The sequence below is a fragment of the Lonchura striata genome, chromosome 7, assembly GCF_046129695.1.
Source record: "Lonchura striata isolate bLonStr1 chromosome 7, bLonStr1.mat, whole genome shotgun sequence".
Taxonomy (NCBI): Eukaryota; Metazoa; Chordata; class Aves; order Passeriformes; family Estrildidae; genus Lonchura; species Lonchura striata.
In genome coordinates this window covers 18,409,696-18,422,431 of record NC_134609.1, presented here as the reverse complement: position 1 = coordinate 18,422,431, position 12,736 = coordinate 18,409,696, and the positions used below count along the sequence as shown (strand labels likewise).

The 12,736-nt window shown below is 38.7% G+C and overlaps 1 protein-coding gene across 1 annotated transcript in view; it reads left to right on the top strand.

Annotated features, from left to right (window-relative positions):
• Window positions 1-7,490, top strand: part of LOC110473606 (gamma-aminobutyric acid receptor subunit pi) — a 45,726-nt gene extending 38,236 nt beyond the window's left edge. The window contains exons 8-10 of the mRNA XM_021536258.3: window positions 113-265; window positions 1,126-1,319; window positions 6,839-7,490. Of these exons, the coding sequence (XP_021391933.1) occupies window positions 113-265; window positions 1,126-1,319; window positions 6,839-7,153 (662 nt within the window). The 3' untranslated portion in view covers window positions 7,154-7,490. The remainder of the gene's footprint in view (window positions 1-112; window positions 266-1,125; window positions 1,320-6,838) is intronic.
• The last annotated feature ends 5,246 nt before the right edge of the window (window positions 7,491-12,736 follow it).

The window sequence follows — 12,736 nt, the reverse complement described above, 5'->3', positions numbered from 1 at the left end:
TTTGTTAATCTTTTTCCACATTATAGCGCACCAAAGTAATACAGATTGTTATTTCCCAGATCTTTTCATGAATTGCACCTTCACAATGTTTTTTTCCCTGCTCCTTCCACAGGACGTTACCCAAAACTCGTGTTTCACTTTGAACTCAAGAGAAACATCTTGTATTTCATATTAGAGACATATGTGCCATCAATCCTTCTGGTTGTGCTCTCCTGGGTGTCATTTTGGATAAGCCAGTCGTCAGTTCCAGCCAGAATCTGCATAGGTGAGAGGCTGATAAACCAACCCACACCAAGGGCTGGGTGGTTGAGATGCCTTCTCCATCACACGTACTTGGCATCCATGTCCTGAAGCTGCAAACACTTCTGAGTTTTATGGAATTTCTTTCTGGGTTTGCCATACTCAGTGCATCATGTAGATTCCCCTTAAAGCCTCGCTGTTCTTTAATTAAGAAAAATGCCTTTGGCAGCTACAGGAAGGAGACTTATAGGCAGGGGAGGCTGCTGAAAGCAAAGTAAAAAGCTGTCATTTTGGAAGTAATTTAAACATATTCAAATACATGGCATGCACAGACAATTGTGAGGCTTTTGTGAGGTCTCACGATACATAATAATTAACACATGAATAACAAGAGAATTATAAGAGATTAAATATAATTAATTTCAAAGAAAGGGTATTCTGAAAGGGAAAGAATGCAAATCAGGTTTGATCAGGCTGCAGGTGGGATGGAAAAAATACTCCTACAGAACAGGGAATAAAGAAGGATTTCACATTTAATGAGGCCAGTGGGCAACTACCCTGAGCAAAATGATATCTGAATATTTTAAAGGGACCTCTTGCATAGATTTGCAATAATAATGTGTTAATCATAATTATACATTCTATGACACCAAAATCTCTCTCATTTTAATTTCTAGTCTTCTTAGCTTTGCTAACATTTTCTGTTACTGTTTTTACTCATTTAACTTAGGAGTCATAAGTTAATTTTAAAGTCTTCTTACTAAAACATGACCCATTAAATGCTGTGGCATCCTAGGAGTTTCAGGTCCAGGGAAAGCTCTCCTGCAGTAGAGGCCCTCAGTGCCATTTGTGTTACACTAGAACATATATTTTTCCATTCCATAGGTGTCACCACAGTCCTTACAATGACAACACTGATGATGGGAGCCAGGACTTCACTCCCAAATGCTAATTGCTTTATTAAGGCAATTGATGTGTACCTTGGTATCTGCTTCAGCTTCATCTTTGGAGCACTGTTAGAGTATGCTGTGACTCATTTCTGCACTCTGCACCAACTCAGCTCAAAGGAACTTCCAAAGGTAAATTATTTGCTGTTGTCCTACAAACTGGATTTAAATTGCATCTGCTAAGAATGAATTATCTTAGCACTAATGGTAAATGTATTTAAGGTAGTTTCTCTTTTAGAATTAGGGCAGGGAAAAAATAATAATCTTGAGAAAAAGAAAAAAAAATATTTGTATACCTGGAGCTTTTTTGGAAGAGATCAAACAAACTGAAGCAATCTTCCTTCTCTCTTTGGATACGGGCTTTATGGCCATTTATAAAATGTTTTGGATGTCTCACAAAAATCACAGGCACTTCTTGTCTCCCCAGCAATAGCATTTACTCACAGTTCAAACATTGGGCTGAGCTTGGTGACTTGATCCTACAGAAATATGGGAAAAAAAAAAGAGTTTGTAGCATTCCATTTATGAAACCTGCACATGCATGGAATCTGAGTCAATCTCCTGGCAGATGTCTTCATGTTCTGGGTGTATCAGCTCCCTGTAGCTTTCTGCTCTCACCTTCTTTTTCAGCAGCTGCACCTGAAGTCAGACAGGGATCCATTTTCCCTTCTGAATCATTATTATAACAGTGCTTTTGTGGCTCTAAAGAGTTTCTCACAACTCTGAAATGCTGTGAAATATACTTAAAATAAAAATATATGAAAACAACATAGGTATTTTTTGAGTCTGATGGTTGCTGAAATAATGAGGACAGGTTCATGAAGAGGTTTTGTCGCATCTTCCATCTTCAGTGTATAGCAGTGCTTTCATAAGCAGAGAAAAATAAATCACTAGGAAGCTGAAAGATGATTGTCTTGCAGCTTTTAATTATGGAACTGAACCTAATATGCATGATAAAGAAAATTTTAAGCAGCTTATGAAATTTTGGATTAATAGAAAAAAGTAAAACATGGAAAATGGGAATAACAGGAAGAAAAAAAAAAATGGTGGAAAGAAATTTGGTTGAGTGCTGCAGGGATAAATGTCCAGAAGAAGAAAGATTGTTAACTGTTTAAGCCAAATTAGAACAGAGCATCACAAATGCCTAAGCAAAGCTACTCAATATACTCAAGAAACAGGATATTGAGCTCAAATGGAGGAGCTTCAAAAGCTTTTGAAGATCAGGCAATATGTGAGTGGGGGTGGTTATGTCTAGATAGTTCATCAATTAATATGAGATTTTGGCTGTTTGGATGAAAGATCCTATAAATGCACAAGAATATTTTAGAAGGTGTTGGGTCTAGGTGTGTGGAGAAAGACTGCAAAATGGACACAAAGCTGAGCCACCCCAGTGGGCTTTATGAGATAATGTCTATCAGGAGATTGTCTGCAAATGGGCAAACACTCATTTCAAGTGATGATTTGAGTGTAAAGCCTATAAGCAATTTTTACTGGCAAGGTAACATCAGTGACAATTCCCTGTGAGCATATCCATCTTGTGAAGTAAGTGGTTGTCATTTTGCTCATAGTGTACAGAAAAAAAAAAAAAAAGCTGCTTGGAGGTTTGGGTAAGAAAGTAAAGTGTTTCAGTGCTTGGATGATTAAGCATCTTCGGTTCTGTGAAGGGCACTTATACTGCCCTTGCCTTCAGCTGCCTCTGTCACATTCCCTTTCATCTGGAGCAGGTACTCATGCTTGCAGATGGGGTGGACATGGGAACTTGCAGACTTAAAAAATGTGCATGGAAGTACGTGGAGGTACAGCTGTAAAATCAGAAAGGAAAGTTTTGTGATGAACTTAATGACCATAAAAAATAGACTTTCAGTTCAGGCTTGTTTCCTGCCTTCTGCTGGGTATCAGGAGTAAGCAAGCAAGCAAAATGCACTTCTTGCTCACACAAAGATAGGGATATAAGAGAAGGAGCAGTTGTTTGGTCCTAGATCAGCTTGCAGCTTTGTAGAATAAGGGACGTGCTTGTCATGTCCTTTTCCTACTGTAGCCAAGGGCACGCACTGCTTACTGATCAGGGTGTCATGGAGAGCACACCTGACTTGTATTTCTTATTTCTTGTTGTAAAAACAAAAACATCACAAGGGCAAAAATACCAGCTAAAATCTCTGTCGGTGTCTAGCAGGTACTTAGCAAATTATGTGTGAGTGTCGTCACTGTAAATGTGTTGTCCTCATTATCGTATTCTCTTGTGGACACAGGTTAATTGGAAATCTCACGTCCCAGTTTGTTATTCCCATATGCGAGCTGATGGAAAATTTGCACTCAGAATTATGTAAATAAATGTAGGAGGTGAAATGGAAATGTCACCTTCTCTCTTGTATAGGAATTAGTTGTACTCACTTGCTTCCCACTTTGCTCTTTGAAGAAGTTGGGCACCAGCATATCAAACCCTTCTGAAGCCCCTGAGATCTCCAGTTTAGAACATCAACTGGTGAAAAGAGCTCATCATATCCATGCTCTTGCAATGTTTCACATGATGTGAACCAGGACCCACAGAGACACCTTCAAAGCTAATGGCAAAAGCAGAGGAACCACCTGCTGCAAGGGAGGTCAGGCAGAATTCACATCAGCTCCAGAGCAACAGGCTGCTGCAAAGGAGAGGTTGCCTCTCCTGAGCTTCTTCTCTTTTGTACAAAGGGATTAATTGTACCCTCTTATAAAGCACGGAAATATTCCTTGGGTTTCCTCTGTGTTTTACCTGAACCTCCACTGTTAAGGCAGAATGGAGAACAGTTTGAAAACTGAAAATAATTTTTAAATGTGATGTTCAGCCTCTGTGGTATTTCTGTGGAAGCCTCATGCAGTGTTTATGAGCACTACATAAGCTCCAGGTGTGTAACACTGGGTTGAAATATTTTTAAACTTGAGCAGCTTTATCTAGTGAAAGTGATAACTTTCCTCAATTCTGTTGGCTCTTGAATGTCAGCAAACACTCCACTTAGTGCAAACAGCAGCCCCAGTATCAGGTGACATAGGCTTTTTGGGTGATGTACATCATCTTTCCTGGATGGTACCGATTTGGTATCTAAACAGAACCCTCCTTAGTGCCAGCTGCCATTTCCTCATTGACAGCTGGCATCCAGAAAAAAATCTAGTATGACATTTAAAACTGGAGCCACAGCTGAACACTCACAACACAATTTCTTTTTTTGATATAATGTAAACCGGCTCAGTCTTTCATCATGCTCAGTTCTTCATAACAGTCTGGAAACAGTCCCTTGATAAACCCACTCTATAAGACTGCAGTTTTTTATAAATTAGCAGGTATGGTTCTTTTCTAGACTAGGTCTCTCCAGGCTATGTGATACAGCACTTTTGCTGTAAACTCCCCTCTGTTGTATAAGAGCCCTGCCTTGTTGCACTGCAGATAGAATCCTGTACATATGCACTGCTTACGGTATTTTCTGCTTAAGTAAGAACTGCCCCTTGGGGAGCTGAAAGGAGTCAAGAACAGCCTCATAACACATCAGCCTCCTGGGAATCGCTCACACACAGTTGTGAGAAAGGAGAAGTGGCACGTACACAATGTCCTTTCATGCTCTGAAGTAAAACTGATTCTGAGCAACTGATAGCCAGCCCTACCTGAGAGAAAAATAGATTCTTAAACTGAGCAATGCCCCAAATCCTGATGGTTTTGAAGTACAGATGTCACAATGGAAAATGAAAGCAGGGGAAAAAAGTCAGGACTCTTCTGTCAGGTTCCTTTATTTTATTAACTTTGGAAGTGCTGAGTACATTCATTAGGCTGTTGCTCCGATGCCTCATTTCAAGTGCCAGGCACTGCTGACAAAGACTCCTCTGCCATTGCCAGCACTCAGGGGACTCAGCTGCCTGAACTTTTTGAAGCAGGAGAGAGAGATATTTATAAGAGAGTCAGGCCTCAAGTAAAAATTTGTGGTGTGAATTTTAGTACTACCCTGGGGATTATTTAAGGTTTAGACTGGAATTTTATGGATTGATCCTCTTAATGCTTTATAGGCAGATTTTTGTCCCAGTCTTTTGCAGAGGTGTGGAAGGCCAGGTGGAGGATGACCAAGGCTTTTTTGTCAGTGTATTTTTAGGATGATACGTTGTGTTGAGCTATGTTTCTTTCTCAAATAAAATATCCCTGTTTTATTGTTTTTTCTTTTTTTAACTGGAAGTGGAAAGCTATATTAATCCCTTTTCTACTGCCATTTGTTCTGCTTCACTGATTCACAGCAATTTGAGGACGTTGTCCAGACTCCACTTTAATTTTCAAGGGTGTCAGTAATTTTAGATGAAGAAGACAGGACTTGTGCTGTACACATGCACCCTGGGCAGAAGAGCAATTCTGTACCAGCATGGAGACATTTAGGTGGCTTAATTGGCTTTCTTTAACTTTAATAGCTGGGATATATTTAAATGAGCTTTTTGTCTGGCTGCACATGGGGATGTACATCTTAACCTTTCAAAAGTTTGTCCTTGTGTAAACTGTTCTCATGATGCAAATGGAAAAAAGCAAGTTGATCAGAAGAAAGAGATTCTGCATTCTATACTTCACAAATATTATTTTTAGACTTGTCTTACATTTATGCCACCTACTGATTTGGGAGGTAATAAAGCTATCAGAAGAAAATAAAAATTATATGTATGCCTACCTGAGTTAAAATGACCCCTCCTCAAAGTATATGTAATAAGGCTTAGTTTAGATACAAAATTGGAACCAGTCTTTGTAGCTTGTTTCTGCTGGTGTCTCTGCAATATCCCAAGTCAAACTGAATACCCCAGAAATTCCAAGGAAATTTTAGAGCTGAAGCTGCAGCTGATGTCTAATCCTGTGTCCTCTGAGTCAGTAACAGAAAACCCAGTGACTTCAAAGGGTGAAAATTTCATACATGGACTATATGGCTCTGAGCCATTTCTAATCAGTGAAACAAAACCCACCAGAAGGCTTACACAACATTCTCCAAAGACCTGTCTTCATGCAGTCAAGCCCATAAAAATATTCTTAGCCCTAGCATAACTTTGAACTTAAAGCATGTGTTTCAGGGCTCGACAGAAGGTATCACAAGCTATTTAGTATTAAGTCATCTGCAGGTGGGGCTTGTCCCTCTTTATTTTTAAAGTCACTTGATTTTTATCACAGAGCACCAGAATGAAGTAGCCAGTTGCACACAAGGAGAGTGTCTTGTATCCTGGGGTGCTTGATTTGGGGTGCAGCCAGCTCACCTGGCTGGTCTGGCAGCTCCCCCACTCCCTCCATCTCCAGCTGGGGCTTTGCCTTCACATCTGGGCACTAACCTTTGCTGCTATTTGCCCTGAGCAGAAGACAGTTTACTGTTGTGCCTTTCAGGGATTTGCTGCTATCTTAAGTTCCTTGCCCATATTTGAACAAAGCCAGATTTGCTTGACTGTGTTTCAGAAGTTTTTGCTGTATGGTGTTGCTTAAGTCAATGTTTTTCCCATAAATGGAGGCTTTGGGAGCTGAAAGGAGCTGCCTGGTGTGTGCAAGTGCTTGTCCTTGAAGGCAAGGAGTGAGGCATAGGAGGAGTTATAAGAAAAATCCCATTTGCTGCAGCTCTAACGTAAGCAGGTGATGAAACATGCACTTAAGTACCTGCTGCTTTGTTCCCTATCAGATTATTGATGATGATGATGATGAAGAAGAGAAGAATGGAGTCCTGGCAGCAGTGACAAAAAATTGCAGTGCCCCTGACAATACGGACAAGACTGACTCAAACAAAAGCAAAACAACCAGCACTGACAGAAAAAGGGAGAGAAGTCAACACAGTGTGTGTAGTTCAGCAATGTCAGTAATGAAAAGACTTTTCTGTATCTTTGACTGCTTCCATGTTAAAAATCCTTACCACATAGACAACTATGCCAGATTCTCTTTCCCTTTATCATTCATCATAATTAATGTACTTTATTGGGTGTATTATTTGTATTTCTAAATATTTTATTTTGTAATATTAGTTTAAAATTTAGAAAGTGGACATGGGATGGGAAGCTGTGGAAAAATGGAGAAATTACATTTGGATAAAGGGATATAAAAGGATATGTCACCTTTTCCAGTGTGTCTGAAAATTTTGTTAACTCACTTTTCTGCATTTAATTGTCTGTCATCCAAAACTGGCTTCATATTAGCATGCATGTCCCAAACTACTTATCAAAGGCCAGTAAGTCCTTTTTCTAATATTTAATGCTCAAGTTTGTAAAATAAGTGTTATGTTACACTTGTTTCTCAACTCCATTGAATAAATGTAAAAATAAAATGAAATGTTACTTTCCTTTTCTGCATTCTGTACTCAGTTCCTTCTAGTTTTGCCAATAATGCATACATTTTCCAGATTATATAAGAAAATGTTTAATTGCAGATCAAAGTGGTTTTGCTATGTAGCAAGAAATAGTTTTGAAGACATGAGCTACCAACAGAAACAAATAATCTATTCATCTTTGTAAGGTCAAAAATATGTCTTAAGATCCCTCTACATCTTTAGACAGAACTTCCATAGTCATCAATGACTTTTCTCAGTAAGTGCAGGGCAGACTACAGAAATGGACTGGAGCCAAAAGGTTTAAATCCAGAGAGATGTATTTCCCTGAGTGAGGATTTAGTTCATCAATCCTTAATGGAAAATGGCAATTTATCCTGACATTTATACTCTGTACTCTGCCCAGTCACAACTGCCTGGGTAGCTACTATGTAGAGGAAAAAGCTGATATGTTTGATTTTCAGCTTAGTAAATCCTCTTGAACTACATGCAGTTAAAAAAAAAAATTCACATAAAAGCAGAAAACTTCTTGAATAGAAAACTCTGTATGTGTGATAGCTTTTGATAAAATAGGGAAAGTTTTACACAGATAAAATGATGACCCACATGAGAGAATGGTTAGAGGTGATGAAAAACCATAACAGCCTTTCCAAGTGGTTGCTTCACTGACAGATACTACAAACCTGTCTCCTACACTGCAAGCATGGAAATTTAAAGGTGCTCATTATTAGACCTTTTTCCTGACCATAATTATGTATGTATCTGTTGCATATGTAGGTATAAATGTGTGCATGTGTTTTATGCACTGTATTTTTGATCATCAGACTCACTGCACACATGCAAATACATTAAAAAGCTCCCCTAGCATGAGCAGACTTGGACCCTTTATTCAGGAACAGGCTGTATGATATTTTTTTTCTTGGAGCTGTAAAATCGGACTCTCAGTTTCCAATTCCAAAACTGGATTCTTTCCAATTCTTACTCCCAAAAAATTCACAGAGGACAAATATTAAATCATTGTATTTTTCTTAAATTTGAAGCTTACATTGTTTCTGAATCTTTTCAAGCAGTTACCTGTCACATTAACACTAAATTTGGGATTAACATTTACTGCAAGCATAAAGTAAGCATTTAGTTTTTTAGCTTCCAATTAATTTGGAGACAATTCACCTTAAATATTTTTTTTAAAAGCATCTGAAAGTCTGAGCATCTTTATTTACAATGCACTAGCTGAAAACAGAGTCTGTTTTCCCACTGATGTACTAACTGTAAGCAGTGTTATACAATGAAGTCCCCCATATTTTCATGAAAGAATTGACTGCACAGACAGATTATTAATTATTTTGCTTTGCATAATTATGCATTAACTGCTAATTTCAAAAATAAAACCTGGTTCAATGTGAATAGATTGTAAAAGATGTTCCCAATGGATTTCCAGTGGAGTGTATGAAGAAGATAATTTGAATTATCCTGTTGAAACATAGTTTCTGTCCCTAGAAACTCTCAAATCCCTTGGAGTTAGTTATAAAGGCTCCCCTGAGTAAGGAGCATTCATGAACAATTCACTAAATGCTACAACTCAGAGGAAAGTTGGAGAAGGGGAAGTCTCCTTCTGTGCTAAGATCAGGGGCCAAAGTTGAGGCTGAGGGAATGAAAATTATGTTGGTTCCATATCTGATGAAAAGACCTTGGACTTTTGGTAACCATTTTCTGGTTGATAGTTGAGTTTCTTACTTTGATTCTAATGTTTTCCCATCAGACTCGTAATTCAGAAATGTTGGATTTTGGGACCACTCGAGGCAGATGTGCAGAGGGAGCCAAGGCAGGTGAAGGGGGTTACAGTGGGAGCTGCTGATCATCCCACAGGGTTTGCTTTTCTGCCAGCAGGACGTGCTCTGCTTTCCTTGGGCCTGAAAGCAGCCAGCCTGAGGAAGAACTTTCCTTCCTTTCTGCAGTGTCTCCTAGCCTGATCTTTTAATTGATTCAGCAGCAATCACATAGCTGTTTAAGCATTGTGCAGGCTAGAAAACCACCTGTTACCTTAGCAAGGTCTTTGATATAGTTTTCTTACTAAATGGAAAAGTATTATGAAAATAAAATCCTATCCTAATATGAAAATAAAATCCAGATATACTATTTATTCTTTTTTTTATATATATTTTAGACATATGAAGGTATTAATACTTGCTACATTTCCTCTTCATCAATTCTGGTGTTCTTCTGATTCACCTATGCTTTAGGCAAGTATCTCCTGCAGCCTGCTTACTGTGGTGCCATTGTGATACTTTGAGAGTATTTGGAATATTTCACCTAAATCAAGAGGGAAATACTAAGGAAGGTAATATTTTAGAACAGGTATTCATTAACATTCTCATAAGCTAAAGAAGGCATTTTAAGTCACTATTAAATTTCTTTTAAGACATGAACAACTAAATATCCCATCTGAATACTGCAGTCAACACATATGGCAAGCATAAGAGAAGGGCATCCATTAGTTGATCTGAGTACACATTTTCAGCGCAGTGGCCTTGTTTATTAAGACTGCAGCAGTAACTTAAATAAATTTTCCTGCTTTTTAAGCCTCTTTGGTTTTTTGTACTAATTATTTTAAGAAAATTGTTATGCCTTTTCGCATGGGAAAATACATCAAAGAACAAAAAAGAAAAAAAAAAGGTGCCCCACGTGGTCACCCTGTAATTCAAAATGAAACTTCTTACCAGACTATAGATTAAAGAGAACCCACGTCCAGTAAAGCTGATGGCAGAGGAACAGAACAGGAGCTAGAAGGAGGTGGATGCTCGGGGCGCTCGGCTCGGCGCGGCGGAGGCGGAGCCGCCGGAACAATTCGCTCCGGCAGCAGCAGATGGAGCTCGGTCCCCGTGCGAACGGCAATGGAAATGCTCGTTCAGGAGGGCTCTGGGGAAAACCATTACAAGCTGACATTTGTACTGTGGCAACTAGGTCACGCTTGTAGTGACAGATTAATTAAAGTCAGGCAGGACAGCACTGCCAGGTGGACTGTCTCACAATGAAGCTCAGGCTTCTCAAGACCTGATTGTTGTTTCCATCATTTTAAGCCGCTGAAATCAAACATTTTCTGCCAGTCCACAAAGTAACTTCATGACTGCAATGCCTTGTGTTTAAAGCTTGAATTTTCTATCCTTCTGTCAAGCTTTTATATCACAGGGACAGTTTTCTCCTGCAGGTTATAATGTTTCAAATCAAAGCATCTCAATATTTCAAAGCAGGCAGGATAGTGGCTCTATTAACAGTTTCCCTATAAAGATTTCTGAATCCTAAATAGGTGTTCTCAAGTAGTTCACTGGCATACTGCTAACAGTTTCACAAAATCAAGATAATTTTAAAAGCCAGTTTCAGTCAAGAAAATTTCCCTTGAAAGAGGGCTGGTTGCAAAGATGGGAAGATGAGCTGTGAGTGTCTTCTGGGTGGATTAATAAGTCACTGCAAGAATGAGCTATCTCAGCCTGAGAGCTGAAAACCAAAGTAAATTCTTGTAGAGTAGTGGGTGCTTGACAGTGCTTAAAGCAGCTAAGCTGGACATAATTTCAAACACTGTAATGGATTTGCCATCACTTGTTCTATAACTTTATAATTAAAACCAGGGGTCTACTTTAATAATATTGCCAAATTCAGCTTTTCATCATTTTCCATCTGGAGAAATCTTTCTTCCCTGGTCCCATCTGACTGTCAAACTTTCCATCCTCAGAAAGGATAAGGGGGTATTCGGGGGCATTTCAGTCTCATGATGTGAGTTTACTCATATAATTTGGGTCCTGGGTTTCTTTCCAAATTGGAATGGACCCTATTTTCCTATTCCAGATCAAACACAGACAAAAGTGCAGAAGACAAGAAACCCCAGAAGATTTTAGCACCATCACATGTATGCATAAACCATGACCCTGATTAATTTTGAAATTCTGCTTTGAAGTTTAATCCAGATTTAACCACTGGATAACTTCATCTGTAAAAACACACAAATATCTCCACTACTGTTGTGTTCCTTGCTGTAGCAGGCAGTTTTGGAACCTAGATAGTGAAAGGGTTTGATGCCAGGTTTTTTTGATTTCTCCTGAACTTGAGAAATTTAATATTTCTGCTTTAAAATCAGATCAGGAATGGATTCAGAGTAGCAGTTCTGGTTCTAGTTGGGGCTTGTCCACTTTTGACTCAGAACAGGATGACAAAATTAGAAAACAGTTAACATAAGAATATAAAATGGAGTTCAAACCTGAATTACATATTGACATGCTCAGCTTGTCAGTGCCCCTGGTCCTCATGTTAAAGTTATTGATGTTGCATCTCAGAAACGGTACCAAAGGTGTGGGATTGGTCACCATGGGCAAAACTGGCATTGCATGCACTCATATACTCTTGGAAAAGAGAGAAGAAGGGATTGTCTCCTCCTTTTCTATGTCCCAGGTTTTTTAGAAGCCAGTTCATTTTGGTCTACTTCCAGTCTTGGTTTATCAAGCACCTGCTTTGAAAGAGTGCCAGTACAAGGTGACCAAAAATGCTGTATTAATCTCCTCTACAGGAGCCATCTGTTCATTGCATGTGTTTGAATGCTGATCCATTAGACTCATGTACCAGAGCAGGCTGTGCATCTTGCTAAGTCAGTCCTAATCAAAGTGCTTTCCATTCACAGCAGTATATTTTGGATATCTAATTAATACAATTGTCATTTTTGTGGGAGGTTTTTTTGTTGTTGGTTTTTTTTGGTTTTTTTTGGGGGGTTTTTTGGGTGGTATTTTCCATGCTTTTGAAGAAAATATCTATAGGAAAAGCTTCCACCCTATGCTCAGTATATGAGTTGGCTGCAGGGATCCAATCCAATCCTTGTTTACCTTGATAACCTTTAAGTGCATTTTGGAAAACAGAACTGACAGTGTTGACCTCAAAATAATAATATAGCAGATTAAGTCTGAAGAAATTTTTTTAACTAGGCAAATATAAATCAAACCTTGCTCTCTGCTTCTTTTTCAGGAAGATAAGATATTGAGCATAGCTTTATCTTTCCCCTTTATCATCTTTGTATAGGTGTTGGGCTCAACTACCATTACTTTTTGAGGTTCTTTCATAATGAAAGATTCTGAGAGCCTTGTAATTTTTTTCATAAAAAGAAAAAACTAAAGTATGATGTGCAAATAACTAGAAACTTTGAAGTCTGAGGCTTCCTATGCCCCAGGATAATTTTAATTCTACTGAACAACCTTTTCATGTAGTGCTAGTCCACATTTTGTG